The sequence below is a fragment of the Lethenteron reissneri genome, chromosome 15 (genome assembly GCF_015708825.2).
Source record: "Lethenteron reissneri isolate LAM-NWPU_2019-01 chromosome 15, ASM1570882v1, whole genome shotgun sequence".
Classification (NCBI taxonomy): domain Eukaryota; kingdom Metazoa; phylum Chordata; class Hyperoartia; order Petromyzontiformes; family Petromyzontidae; genus Lethenteron; species Lethenteron reissneri.
The window spans coordinates 6,476,642-6,492,302 of NC_083793.1; the positions used below are offsets into that span (position 1 = coordinate 6,476,642).

The 15,661-nt window shown below is 52.0% G+C and overlaps 1 protein-coding gene across 2 annotated transcripts in view; it reads right to left on the reverse strand.

The window, feature by feature from the left end:
* LOC133342637 (protein bicaudal D homolog 2-like) overlaps positions 1-15,661 on the reverse strand; it is an 89,428-nt gene that overhangs the window by 13,483 nt on the left and 60,284 nt on the right. For both annotated transcript variants that reach the window (XM_061551916.1, XM_061551917.1), the window contains exons 3-6: positions 7,093-7,245; positions 3,376-3,662; positions 1,709-1,946; positions 212-1,201 (exon numbers count right to left, since the gene is read on the reverse strand). In XM_061551916.1, coding sequence (XP_061407900.1) covers positions 212-1,201; positions 1,709-1,946; positions 3,376-3,662; positions 7,093-7,245 — 1,668 coding nt within the window. The remainder of the gene's footprint in view (positions 1-211; positions 1,202-1,708; positions 1,947-3,375; positions 3,663-7,092; positions 7,246-15,661) is intronic.

Here is a 15,661-nt window from a genome sequence, read left to right on the forward strand (position 1 = left end):
ACACCAGGGTCATTCGGGGCAGAGGTCACGGGAGCAGGTGGGTCAGAAGCGGGGAGCGGGAACGGCTCGGAGCACCTCACGAAGGCTGACACGGCGCACGGTGGCGATGTTTTGCACGTTGCGCCAGGCGCTCTCTGGGATCGATTCGACCTCAGGAGAGGCCCGAGCACCGGTGCAGACAATCGCGGGTGGGCGAGCGGCGAGCGCACACCTGCTTGTTGGCCTTGAGCACGGTGCGCAGCGTGGCGATCTGCTCGCGCTTGGTGCTCAGCAGCGACTTGAGCTTCAGGATCTCCTCCATGAGCGCCTCGCGGTCGCCGGATGGCGGCGCGGCGTCGTGCGCCGCCCGCGCCCGCTGCCGCGACAGCGCCGCGGAGCGCTCGACGGCGCGCTGCAGGTGGTGCACCTGGTCGCGGATCACCGACACCAGGCTGTGCACGCTCATCGGCTCCCGGCGCAGCTCGGCGGTCGGCGACGGCGCCGCCGCGGGGCGGTCCGTCGCCACGGCGGCGCCCTTTTCGCCGCGCCGGAGCGGAGCGCCGCCGCCGCCACCGCCGACCGGCTGTTCCGCGTCCTTGGCCGCCGGCGTCGGCGAGCGCCGGCTCCTCGGGTCCTTGTAGAAGTCGAGCATGACGCGGCTGGGCGTCTCGTTGTTGCACAGGCACACGTGGTGGTAGAGGCCGGCCAGTTCCTCGGTGAACGTCACCAGCTCTTCCTGCGCCACGCTCAGGCTGCCCTGGCTCTCGGCCGCGGCCGCCGCTAGGCCCTGCACCTCCTTCTCGAGGCCCAGCTTGCGCTCGCGCTGGCTCCGGTTCTCCCGCTCGAGGGAGCGCAGCTTCTCTCCGACGGCAACCAGCTCGCGCTCGTGCCTCGTCCGCTCTTTGTCGAAGAGCTCCCGGTACTCCTCGCCGAGCGCTCGCGAGCTCTTCAGGTCCTCCTGCAGCCGGGCCAGGTCGGCGACCAGGGCGCCGAACTCGTGCGACGCCGCGTCGGCCGCGTCCGTCTGCCGCCGCCGCTGCTGCTGCTGCTGGCCGCCGCCGTCGGCGCCGTCGGCGGCGGCGCCGCTTCCGCTCAGCGACTGCACGTGCTCCGCGAGCTTGCTCACGCGCTCGTGCTGCTCCGAGAGGACGCCCCTCGTCTGCTCCAGCTGCTTCTCCGACTCCTGCAGGTTGAGCAGCAGCGAGGCCTTCTCCTTCTCCATCTGCGGACGAGACGCGCGGGTAGAACGTCACCCCGCCGAACGATACGCGGGCGAGGTCTTTTATGTTATGCTCCCCCCACCGCTCCCAGCCCATGACCCCCCACTCGCTGCTAGCGGCGCACCACCCTGCTGCCAGAGGATGGGCCTCGTAAGACGATGTTACGGAACTGGATGGAAATGCGGCTTCAATGGGGACCTGGATCTCAGGGCATGCCCTGCAAAGAGCGTTCGTCCCATGGGAGGGAAGAAAAAAAACACTTTAATTTGCCGAGCTGGAGTAAGCCAAATTAATTGAAAAACTAAATTTATCCGATGCATTGATTCTAAACCCAGGATCTCTGTGTGGTACCAGCTCAGCTCTGTGACTTCTGTGCTTTCCAGCTACTTATTAACAAAATAATTCTATATTTGTCCCCAGAGCCGGTGTAATCTCGGGGCATCCGAAAGCCTCGTGGATTCTAACCAACTGATCTCGCTTTGACTTGCCGTGGCGGCGGAGTCGCCCACCTGTGACAGCTGCTGCTGCAGTTTCTTCATCTCGCTGAAGCTCAGCTCGCTCAGCAGATCCGACACGAGGCTGGGCGCCGGCGAGGAGCGCTGATCGCCCGGGGCGTCGGTGCCCTCGGCATGGCCGTTGCTGCGGCCGTCGTGGCCGTTGAGGGAGGGGCCCTCGCCGTTCGGCGCGTCCTCCTCCGCCGGCGACGGGTCACCAACCAGCGCCGAGCTCAGCTCCAGAGCCGATATCCTGGCGTTGGGACGACGGCGGCAACGACGGAGGAGGAGGAGGAGGAGAAACGAGGCAGGAAAACGAGCCGATGAAATTAACAGCGACGTCCGGTTTGTTGCCTTCGCCTGGGAGGCGACTGTCGGTTGCCATTTCGGTTGGCCATACGAGTTACCGCCCCGCAGACGGCACGGCCCTTGCCGCCGCACGCGCACGCCATCGCTAGTGGAAGAGCCTCCACGAGAAGGAGCGTTAGCTCATCTAAACGGGGTCTTTGGCCTGCTCTTCCACACGGCCAGATGTCTTAGAAGAGATGGGGGGTACCGAAGACTTTTCCCCAACACACGCCGTCAGCTGATCGACTCACTGCAGTGTCACCGTTTGGACTGCTGGGTGGACAGAGGCGCGAGGATTTAAGAAACTTCAAGGTCCAGCGGTGGATCGACAAAGGTGCTATAAATCGTTGTTATTGTTAGACAATTTTGAAGAGACTCAAATACTGACATAGAGATCCTTAGACCTACAAATATTCACATCGAGAGCCAAACACTTCACCATCCACACCAGACGGTCAGTCCCAACCTCGTCGATTGTTGTAGAGGCTCTCGGTTCAAATTAAGCAGGTCACCCCGATTATTAATAGCGGACGTTAAAGATCACGCGATGTCACTCGCGAGCGTAGACCAGTCGGTGCCAGCGTCAGGATCCAGATTGCCAAATTTGAAAAATTACTCGAAATATTATTCGATTGAATTTTAAATATAGCAATCATCGTCCCCTGCTGTGATAACTTGGCAGGACCCCCTTGCACACGAATCTTGAGACTCAGTGAGGCTTTCGTGGGTAAACAATATTAACACCAATAATAATCCTGCCGTGAGAATCTCCCATACGTGCAGGATACGTGAACAACTCTCCGACGTGTTTCCGGATTGCTGCCACGTGTCGACGTTCGACAATGATGTCCGACGTTTCTGCCTCAAGGAACCGAAGCTCCAAAACCGAAGAAGCTTCCACCCCACGGAGCAAACGGTGGGCAGGCATCATACTGAACAACAAATTGGAAAACAACAGAAACACATTGGAGAGCTGTAAGAACACCTACGAAGGAGCAGAGGCGTAGCTAGGGGGGGGGCAGGGGGTACATGTGTCCCCGGGCGCCAAGGTAAAGGGGCGCCACAAAATGAGGCTTACAACGCTACATTATAACTTATTGCGGCGGGGGCGGCAGCCTGAAACTACTGCACAAATCTACACCTCGACCTAAAAGTTTATATATCCCGCCACACACAGCCTACATGTCATGTAATTACATTTTGGTATGTGATTAAACGGGTGGGGGGGGGGGGGCGCCAATTTTATAGTTCGTCCCCGGGCGCAAAATATCCTAGCTACGCCACTGCGAAGGAGTAGAACGTACAAAAGTCTGCCCAAGTGACCAGTTGCTCACCCTAAAGGTTGCTGCTGCTGCTGTTGCTGGTGGTGGTGGTGACCATTGGAGAAGAGGCCCTGGATGACCTCCACAGCGCCGCCGCCTCCGGCCACGGAGCCGTAGTTTCCGAGTTCGCGTCTCAGCGCGTTCTTCTGCTCGCGCTCCGACTTGAGCGTCTCGAGCGCCTCCTCCAGCTGCCGCTCGGAGATCGCCTTGAGCCGCAGGGACTCCTCCAGCTGGCTGTTGAGGAACTCCGTCTCCTCCTCCAGGCGACGGATCTCGTGCTTGAGCCCCTCGAACTCCACCTGCGGTCGCGTGCGGTGCGTGCCAGCGACCACCACTATTAAAATACGATTCACAGTTTTTTTTTCTTTGACCGGCTAAGGCCCATTTGAGCTGTGTAGCTCTTTTTTCCGAAGCGACCTGGCCACAAATGACAGCAGCTCAACGGAAGTGGCTTTTCATCACGTGGGAATTTATAGCAGCAGCACAATACTCTGAACCCACGTCGATTCTCAATGTGGAGGGAAAAACCGGAGGACGAGGAGAAAAATCCACGCGACCACGGGGAGAAAGAGACATGCAAACTCCAAATATACAGCAGCAGGCGCCAGGGTCGGGATTGAACCCATGACCTCCTGTACACCAGGCGAGGTAGTTAACATCTCGCCACCACGGCGCTTCGTTCGCTCTCGAAGACGGAGAGATCGATTCGGAGGCAGCGGGAAACCACGGACAAGAAGGCAGCCAAAACCGCCGCCAACAATGACCCAAGCTCTGTGGTGCTACATTGGGACGTTGGACCGACTTCACTCACGGGTGGAAGGAAACTGGAGTACCCAGAGAAAAATAAACATATGGAGGAGGGTGGGGGGGGGCGACAACGCCCATATAGCTGGAATTAACCCACTTGCTGTACTGCCATACTCTGGAAAGCCAGAAGAGGGCGACCTCGACACCTATGGGCAAGGAGATTCGTGGAACCGTGTGATCTACCAACCCTCGCCCCGGGATATTTACTCCTACGCTGGTTTTAGTGGCTGCGCTGTGTGGCTCCCCGATGTGTTTTGTCAGGTTGATCTGCGCGTGTCGTTCGGCACGATGTCCGACGTTTTGGTCCACGTGCCGGGAAGAAGCTTCCAGCACATGGAGCAAAAATGACGGACGTCACAGCCTTAAAACAACGTCGGAGATCTACACAGGACGTTGGGCCAGGCCCCAAATCTACAGAAAGGCCCACAGGAAAACAAACTAAAAAAACATTTAAAGCTTGCCCAACGCCGTTTTATTGAACGCGTGTCTCGGATATACACGGTTCACTGATCGAGGTACGTTTTTCCCGTAACACGGCGGTGACGTTTTGTCGACACGCGGTTTAGACTCTGCCAAGGTTCTCATCTCCGCGTCGACAAGCAGTGCGGAGCTTCCGCTTGAAGATGCTGCAGATGAATATCTCATCACCATCATTCGCCATCATTCGGCAACACACGAATGGAGCCCCCTCTGACTTCACGGGGCTGGTGTGGGAAATTCTAGCTACAGAAGGGCAATGTGTGTGTTTTTTTCAAGCATTTATATTCCAGTAGTTTCTCACGGTTAACGTGGCCTACATGTTCAGGTGCAATGCATCTAAAGCCAACTGGGCTACACGTGTGACACACTTAATGCTTTCCGTCACGCGACTGTGATAATCGAATTCACTGACCCAATAAATTGCTAGTTACACGTCCAACTTGTAAACCAAATAGCAAAATATTTATTGCATTGAACAGCCCTTTATCAATCCTACTGCTGGATGAGGACCCCCTGGGTCGTGCAGGTTATTTGACCATATTTCACCAAGCTGGTCAGTGCAGGTTGGCGAAGGCAGAGGAGCCATAGATACAAGAGCATATGTCGGTATGAGCAATGGATTTTGCCGCACTGCCTCTCCGTGAACCTGCGAGCCTACGCCCGGTGTATGCTCGGTGGTCGCCCACCCAAGCACCGTGCAGCCTTAACCCGGCATAGCTTCCCGCGGTCTGACGCGTTCCCGGAGATGTGGACAACGGCGGCAAAACATTACCGTGGTAGAAACTTGACGCTCTTGCCTCGTTTTCCGACGCGCGCGAATTCACGAGTTCCCATAAGCCGCCGGCGAGCCCTGTGACCGCTGGCTCAATAACTCGTTAAGTCTTATCTCGGTCACTTCGGCTGGTGTGGTCTCTCGATTGATTGTCCCATTCCCTCTCCGTGTCTCGCGAGCCAGCGGTTGGCGGGTTGGGGGGGGGGGGGGCAACGGACGCCTTCGGGAAATCTTGAACGGGAAGGCAGTGTCACAGTGACAGTGTATGTATATTTGTTGAACTTCTTTCACACCACACAAAGCCAACCGTGCAAATCGGAGGAGGTTCAGTGGCCATGTGGCCGCTGCGTTGAGCCAGCTGCTTGCTGATGATCACCACCAGCGGGCGTGCCCCCCCCCCGCTCCGTGACTTGCATGAAGATGCGACTCAAAATTCAAGTGGCTCTTGTCTTGTAGATACGTCTCCAAGCTGTGGTAGGCGTTAACAGGGAGGTGTCCTGGGAAATGGCTGTGCATACTATAATATATCTGTGATGAGTTTTGAATTTTGTTGGCTCAAAGGACCGTGGCTTTTCTAAATACGCCAGATTTCTGCTTTACAGAGCCTAACATTTATTACACGCTTTGGTGATATTAGTTTGAAGATTTCTGTAATGGGAAAAATATATATATTATTTTAATAGTTTTTTTTGTTGGCCAACCAAAATTTTACTTATAATGCTATTGGCGTCACATCATGAGACAAAGGATACATTCAGAACTCTCTCAAAAAGTAGTAAGCGTCCGCCTCCCCGTGTTATGGAACAGACCGCTAAAGTGGATATCACAGAGTTACCTCTGAGATCCCTTCTAGTGCTGCCCTCGTGTCCACAAGATAGTGGGAAGTAATTTCCCATCCACCCTGCTGCAGAGTATTACAGTCATACTTTTTAATTCTTTGAGATGAAATTTCTCCACACTAAGAGAATACAAAAACCCTGCCCCTTGAGGCCCAAATAAATTGGTATTTTATTGACATTTAGCAGACAAAACATGTCGAATTATTTATATAGTTCCTGTGGGACCGCACTTCCCTTAGGGAAATTCTCGATCCGCATCTGGACCGGGCTGAACCTATCAACTGACTATGCTCCAAAATCAAACCCAGGAACTCAACAGCGGGAAACTCGGGGACCGATGCCAGCCACGCCACCATGCCACCACGCTACCACTCCACCCCACCACCACGCCACCACTCCATGTCACCAATTCACCACGTCACCACTCCACCCTGCCACCACTCCACCACTCCACCACTCCACCACTCCACCATGCGACTACTCCACCCCATCACCACTCCACCACGCGACCACTCCATGCCACCACTCCACCACTCCACCACTCCACCCCTCCACCACTCCACCACTCCCCGCCACCACGTCACCAATTCACCACTCCACCACTCCACCACTCCACCACTCCACCACTCCACGTCACCACATCACCAATTCACCACTCCACCACTCCACCACTCCACCATTCCACCACGCCACCACGCCACCACGCCACCACTCCACCACTCCACCCCGCCACCACTCCACCACTCCACCACTCCACCACTCCACCCCGCCACCACTCCACCACGCCTCCGGCAGGAGGCAGGAGAGATGCGTCGAGTTGCGGGGGCTCACCTGGTTCTGGCGCAGGGTGGAGGCCTGCTTCTGGAGCGAGATGTTCTCCTCCTCCAGCTCCCCGTAGTCCTGCAGCAGGCGGGACTCGCGCACCTTGTACTGCTTGATCTCGTCGCGCAGACAGCTGCGCTGCCGCTCCAGCTTCTCCGAGTTCTGACAGCCACGACCGCACGCAAGCGCACACACACACAATGCTGATAATTTTAGGACATGTATAATTAAATGATGTATTATTCATTCAAATTTAGTTACTAGCTTAGCATTTTCTCGATGTTGCAGTCCTACCGATTTGCGTATTTTTTGCCGTTGTAACTTGCTGACCCGACCATACAGGACATCTGTGAACAAGAGCTTCCTAGCTCATCGGATTCCTCCCGCAGTCTTAATAAAGATTCTGATTCTGACATATAAAGATATCCCGGATAGCCTTCAACATTCAGACTGTTGGGGCAAGTGTTCTTAGCGAGCACCTACGAAGGCTGGCATGGCACACGAGGCGGTGGGTGGCCAGCATCACGCCCGGTCACCTTTGTCTCCCCAATGCTGATGTTTACACACTCCACCAGGTACTCATTTGTCGACCAAGGGGAGGCCCAGGATCGGTCGTGAGCAGGGAATTGAACTAGAGTCGTCCGCTTTGTAGCCGGACATGCTAACCAGTGCCATCGCAACGCGCGAACATAAACGCGGACCGATTGCACGCGAAGACAAAGATTGTCCATGAACTCACGTGCCACTTTTCCCACCCAAGGCGGTGTCACGTGGCATCGGGTGACGTCACTATTGTGAGCGTGAAGACATTTTAATTCTTTGTGCGCCTGCTGTTGATGGAGAGCTGGCATTTGGGGTGGTTGAGCCAGACGATTGAGTCAGTAGTAGCGGAGTGGTGTCGCTGCGGTGATGCCTCTTTCGTATTCATGAATCGGGGCATCGAGTCCTTATTTGTTCCATGGTCTGTTATGGATGACCGTAGTCGCACACCGGATATTGTTGGATTATTATTATTATCATTATCAATTTGTACACCAAATAACTGAACTTTAACCATATTATATTAGTACATAAGGAAATTGTACAATAAAAATTGTCCTTAAAACCCCAAAACATGATATTCTTAAAAATCAGAAACGAACACCTAGCACGTGCTACACCCTGCTTGACGTCACAAAGCTCTGCCCCCCCCCCTCCCAAAAAAAACAAATGCTTCAAATCGCTTTAAAATATTGTCATTGTAGTGCGTATTTAATATGGCGCTGCACTCTGATGTTGTAGGAGTGTTGTTATAACAATTAATGTTGTTATAATAATTCTAAATTTAAAGTTGCGCATTTTGATGTGACGTCACATTTCTCAACCCCCCCCGTCGTCACACATTGTCACAAAAATCTGACCCCCCCCCCCAGGTGCGTGACGTCATTTATAGACGGCCCCATATGCGTTCACTAACAGCACTTGCCCCGACAGTCTGTTAGGGCTCTACGGTGGCGCTTTGTCTGTGTGTGTGTGTTGTGTTTGCTCTGACATGCGCCCTTCACACCTCCGGCGTGTCCTAGCCTCCTTCAAAGTCACTGCCTCCCCCCCCCTCTGGCCTTCGCTCATTTCCACCGCTGCGTGGGAGCAGGTCGCTAATTGCTTGCATCACTATCAATATAAATGCGTGGCAAAGCAAGATATTTAATTGAAATTGACCATCGTGGACCCTTTGAAGAATGCGCGGGACGAAAATGAGCCGGTGGATTATGGTTCACCTGGTGACCCAGTTTCTACTTGATATCCTTAATCCCGTAAGCCTCAGTTAATTCGAGCCTTTGTCTTTTCGCGTCTATTTCCACTTTTGAAAGGAACCGCTGCAAAAAAAAATCACTCTTTGTGAAACGCCTCAAGGACGCGAGGATGTCGCATCATGTCCAAGTCTCGCGCACGGTCGTCTCGCGTCACCACTGCCTCCTCCCCCCCCCCCCCGGAGGTGACCGCTAAGCTCGAATGGCCGTCTGGAACGCTCTTCCTAACGATATTAGGGTGTCACTGGAGCTGTGCACTTTGACATCTAGATTCAAAACAATTTTTTTTAGAACTGTTTAGTTTGTTGTCCAGTACGAAAACATTTCAACATACATACATGAGCTTCCCGTTGAAGCAAAATTGTAAAGAAAAAAGAATCTTGCGTATTGGTTCTGTGTGCGTGTTGCCCGACGTGAGGCTGCGGAATGGCGCTTTCAATCGACGTCGCAAGGGAGGTTCTCCAATGTGCGTGTTTTTATTTGGGGTTGAACCAGGTGGTGATCGGAGCGTGATGTCCGACGTTCCACTCCACGTGCTTGGGAGAGCTTTCGCGGGAACCGAATTCGGGTCGGATCGAGATCGTGACGAGCGACACGCGCACGAGAGCCGAGTCACTCGGCAATGACAAGAACAGCAGCAGCGTAAACGTGCAGACTCTAAGAGGCTATCAGTGCTTCTCTAGAGACTTTACGGGGGGGGGGGGGGGGTGAGGTGGGAAATGCGGATCCAAGACTCGAGGTGCAGGCACGGGAGGTGGAAGACCGGACGAATGCTCGCAAAACATGCAAACTGGACCGCATCTGAAGATAATCCCAAAGGCGAATGCGAGTTCCTCGTTTCAAAGGCACTGCCTGCTAATACTTCCCATTTCCACACTCGCCCTTTAGTTAAAATATTAACATCTCAGCGGTTCGCAAATATCAAAGTGTCCAATGAGCGAGCCTAAATGGTAATACGGAAATTAATCATACCATTAAGCAAATAAAAAACCGACAGACTCCCTCCACTCAGCAATCATTTTCGTCAGGTTCTATTTACATTCTTGAAAACCCATGCGGGAACACGTAGGTTAACCAAGAGATGCTGTAATTTTCCAAGCCTTATAATTTCATCCTCATTTCCTTTATTCCTTACACATGAGAGGCATCTGAGCAACATGAATAATGTACAAAGGAAACCATCCCTTTCGCTCTACCAAATAAAAAGATCCCCCGTGTAGCCTTAAGAGACTGCTCGAGCAAGTGCTGTTAGCGAGCACCTATGAAGGCCGGCACGGCACACGAGGAGAGTGGGCAAGCACCATTCCCGGCCGCCTTTGTCTCCCCAGTGTTGAAGTTTACACACCGCACCAGGAACTCATTTGAGGCTAAGTGCAACCTACTGGACGGCCTAGGACCAGTTCAGATAATCGTCACTGGTGTTGGTGGTGGCCGTGATTGGGACTCAAACTCGGGTCACCGGATTCATAGCTCGGCGCGCTAACCGCGGCACCACCGCTCCCTACCACTTTCCCTCGACCGCACACGCGCGCGCGCGCGCACGCAACCGTCAGATGCCCACCACACAAGGACACCGGGGCACACGTGATAATAATGCAAGTGCACTTAGGCACCCTGAGAGATTCGTCTCAGTCTTCCACTTTGCTTCTGCTTCCTTTCCTGCCCCCCCACCCTCCACCCTGCGGAAGAGAGCTTGCCTGTGGCGGAGGAAGGGTGTGGGCCCCCGTAAGTAGCCAGACTTGAACTCGTGACCCCCGAGGAAAGTGGGTCAGTCACGATGGGACTGCGCTAATTCCTCGCCAGAGGACGGGAGATTGAGCGCACGCAATCCCGGCGGTTGGCAATCGTGGCCCGCCGACTTCTTTACGCTGTTATTTATTTTAATGTGCAGAGCCCGACATGGAGGCAATGATCTTTCAAGTATTAATGTTTGTCTTGCGTCCGCGCGGTTTGTGAAAAGCGTGTTCCGACGTCTAATGCCGCACTGCGCATACTGACGTGCAGAATTAATAACGGTGACGAGAGAAAAAGCTCACCAAGGCTCTCAGGACTCTTAGATCAGGAGGGCGGAGGGCCCTGCATTGGGATGCGGTGGCCAATGCCGACAATTTGAGTTTTTGGCACGTGGGAGGAAATTTGAATACCTAGTGAAAAGCCACTTGGTAGCAAGGTTAACTCATCAAGCTCCACGCAGAAAGATTCAATAATATATCGATATGACTACGCTTAGCGAGGCAGTTGAATTCCTGGCCATGTAGAACACGAGTGGCAGGTGGTATCTGAACCTGTCCCGGGTGTCCACGAGATCAACTCAACCTGAAATGATTGCCTGATGCAGTGTGCGAGCATCAGCACTGGGGAGACAAAGGTGGCTCTGCATGGTTCTGGCCACACCACCGCTCGTGTGCAATGAACAGCCGTCTAATGACAGCACTTGCCTCAACACTCTGGGTGAATTGTCCCCGTGTATCTTTGCATGTTACTTATGGGTAGTCAATCGACTGCTGGCTGAAGGCATCCCTATGTCGTGTTGGTCACGTGTTTGTCGACCATACTTCGCCGCACTGGTCAGTCCAAGTTGGTTTCAGTGGGGTTCGGTACCACTGATTTTAAATAATTTGCCGGTCATGTAAACTGTTGCAAGGACTTAAACTCGGGTTACCGGGTGTGCAGTGAGCTAATCACTTTTTTACTTTTCCCTTATGTACAGTATAATGCACATATGCATGATGATACTATAAATGCACACACACATAGATGCGAATACAAACAAAATCACTGGTTTGGCCGAAATTAATTCACAACAATATCTCATCTATTTAATATTGCATGGAGAAAAAGCAATAACCCACTTTCATATAAACATGACAAATTATTTCATTTGGAATCTGATCTGGAGAAGCAGATTCATTGCCATCCCCTCATTCTCATCTCCACCATCCCCCACCCGCTCCCCACCTATTACCAATGTGGATGTTTTCAAAAGCCAGTGGACCACAGCAGCAGCTGCCTCAGCAACGTTTCCAAGGGAGGATTTAATCGTCCGCAGATAAATCCACGGAAACAAAACGTCACTTTAGGCCACGGCCCTGTGAACTTTGCTACCGCGATATTCTTAGGTTTTTTCATATTCTTAGGTTTTTTCGGTAAAGTCACGTAGGTAAAAAAATTAAAATTAATAAAAGTAAAATAAAATAAAAATCACGACGTTTCGGAGGCAACACAAGCTTCCGTCTTCAGGTGGAACCGTCACAGCCACGACGGCTGTATCAAGTAAATGAGAGATCACAAGAGCTACCACTCCGTATATATAATGGTTGAAGAGGGGAAGGGCCAAGTACGGCACACTTTTTATTAATATGGTAAGGTGAGGCTTAAGACTAAGAATAGACTGCATAATAGATTCAAATCTAGATTTTGCTACCGCGACTTTGGGCCACGCGATGGCCCAACCACGTGCGTGGCGTGCGGGCGAGCGACCAGCCACACCGGCGACGGCGCTCGTCGACTTCACGGCGCTGCCGAGCTGCAATTCTTCAAAAACACCGCTCCGAGGGGAAACACAATTTATGGGCTCGTAAAAAGAGCGACTCCGACCAAGGGCAGAGGAGACGTTGCGCACGCGAGCCATGGTGTCTTCGCCTCTCCCCATCCGCCCACTCGTCCGCCCGTGCGTCTCTCGATCGCTCGTCCCCCCGGTGATGGTGATGATGATGATGACGACGGTCTTCTTGGTTCTTTCGGTAAAGTCACGTAGAATAGAAATAATAAAATAAAAATGTCTTATTTTATTATTTCCATTCTACGTGACTTTACTGAAAGAACCAAGAAGATGAATCCCTGCAGTCACGAAAGCTTTAAATCGAAAAATGATGACGGTTGTTTTTGTCGTGGGCCCTTTTTCAAAGGGGCTCGGACACACGCGGTGGAAATGTTGGGTGATTTTTGGTGGAAACGAGCGGTGAGAAAAATGTGCCGTCGATCAAGTTTGTTTTGTTGTTTCAGTCAGGGGGCAACGACTCGCACTAGCGACCGAGGGATGACCGACTCTGACGAGACGATATTAAGTATTCAGAATGATGACGCAGAATAAGTTAATTGAGTAAAGTTACGAGAGGGAACAGTGCACCGAGGAATCCCGTAATGGTAAATTGTATATTTTGTATAAGTATTTCAACAAGAGTTCACCGATTAGCTGACCTGATAATACCGGGCAGGAAGGGGATTGCATGCGCCTCACACAAACATCTAATAACTGAAGGCATTTGACTAAAAACGCTTTACCGCTTTAGTCAACTAGACCAATAGAATGACTTCATGAAATCCACAGACGAGGCCTCAAGTGAGATTCCACATTCCGGCGTCAGACTGGACTGAGGCTGCGCCTAAAATAAACAACGCTGACGAGAGTAACACTGGCCTCGTGCAGGACTTCACCTCCGGATGGCGGAGAACCGTGCACTTGCTTTCCTTTAATTGCCTCCCTCAGAGGTGTTTTTTTCACAGAAAGCAAGGCTCAGGGGGAGGACGGGGAAGTGACAGTCCCAATCGGCTCCGTCTAGACGCCACATGCCGTCACACCGCGACCTTTAAAAGAGCTTGGGGCTAAAAAAATATATAAAGAAACCGCTGCCGCTGAAATGTAACTCGAGTTCTTTAAGGTGGGAAAAATAAACAGAAAGTTCCGTGTTACTTAGCAGGGTCATTAAACTCTTAAGGCGGAGAGGACCAGATAAATAAAGGGATGAATACAAGCGACCAATTAAATTTGCCCTGACAAATTAAAGACACGGGACTACGGGGAGGCACGGGACCGGACGGTCAGGTCTCCCAGGAGACAGGCACAAGGATCATAGAATCTTGGCAAATTTTTTGTTTAACTCGGCCAAACGTCCGTGAGCCATTTCCACTCCTAAATCAGTGGCCGAAGCCAAGTGCTGTCTCCACTGGGCCGCCCCCACTTCCCAAACAGCCCCCACCCGCTACACTCCTCCTTTACTAAAAACAACAAAAAGTGTCACCGACGTGGAAATCGGTGAAAGTCCACATCTGCACGGCAGCATTCGGCCTCCATCTCTCCTTGCATGCATTCGGGCCAGTCCGCTAGGTGACGTCGTGCTGGACAATTGGGGCTCTTTCCATAAATGGCGGCCCACTCCAGTTGAATACAGAGAAACACTTCAATGCGGTGCCACGAACTGACGGGTTTCTGGGGCTCATGGAAAAGCGGTCCGAGTCCCAAGACTTTTTTTTCAGGAGGGTCTTGAATTGGGGATGTTTGTAAAATCCTATTGAAGAACTTTTGGCAAAAATTTGGAGGGCTGCACCCGAATGAAAGCCAACTACGCACATGAGAGTGTAACACTCAAAGCTCCACACAGATTATATTTAAGAATCCGTTGCCCTGCTGGAATCTTCTGGTCATGTCGCGGTCCCTGGCCTGCACCACCCGCCATTTCACAGCCAGTCCTCCCATCAGAGTGCAATCGAGGTTCAATCCGGCGGAGCTTCTGGAATGCGCCGAGTTTGGACGATGCCATCGGCGTGAATTGGGTCTCAGGCCCTTGATCCAGCATGGAGCAGCTGTTGCGTGAGCATCTGAACCCACGGAGAATCGCGGCAGATGCCCGTGCTTTGTTGACAATGTCATCCCATTTGTTAGAATAGGCACACGCCGCATTGCTGTTAGCGTCTGTATTCAGGGCACATTAAAATGAGCATATTTATCGATTTTGTTGAGCAAGCTAGAGTTTGTCAAGGCTTCTCCTGTGCACCCCCCCCTCCTCCCTTCCCCTTGCTGAAGCAATGCAATTATTGTGAATAATTGCGGTCAGCGTTTTCCTGTGGCGGGATTTAATGAGGGAGAAAGAAAAATAATTGCGCAAAAAGCATTTAAATTTAAAAAAGAAAAATGTGAATAAAGTTACGGTTCAGGCTGACAGAACGTCAATATCTTTTAAATGGGATATCATTCGCGGATTAAAAGTGTCCGGCTGAAAGACAAACCATTCACGGGGTGTTACAAGTCACCCTTTTGTTTGAATAATTGCTGTTTATTCAAATGAAAGTTGTTTGGAATAATCACTACGCGCCCTGTCAAAAACCGTGTCCTTTTTTGCAAACGGGATAAAAATGTACATATCCTTATTATATGCCGGAGAGTGGTCGGGTACGCCTATATTCCGGCACCGTGGAGGCGAGGGTTGGTGGCTCACACAAAATGTAGCGAAAGTCTCTTCCCGTGGGCATCAAGGTGCCATGCTCTGACTCACCAGGAGAAGGCGGTACAGCAAATGTGAACTCCTCTGGTCCCTTCTGTACGGGATACAGCGTTTCCCTCTTTGCACGTGTGGGTTTTCCCTGGATGCTCCAGTTTGTTCCCGCATGTGAACACTCATTAATTGGCCGATAACACCAGCATATAAAGAGGACCGCAGAGCTTGGATGGGAAGGGTCGAACGGCTGTAGTTTCTCATTGCCCCAAAGCTATTCTGTCTTTTTGAGGGCGAGCAAATGCTGTACACTTTTAAAAGTTGCAATCATTATTATTTTCCAAATAATTGTGCGTTAATCCTGGAGGTCACCCGTTTGTTCTACCCGACGCGGCAGTTCAAAAATGTACGCAGGTTTCTTGACATTTCACCGCCTCCATCCACCCGGCAGCGTAAATGGGTTCATTACGCATAATCAACGATTTTTGGGTTTAGATCGCGTTTATTTATAAATGTGTCGTAACCCTCCACCACCCGACACGGCCAATCAGTAAAAATGGGTCACGTTGACAAAGA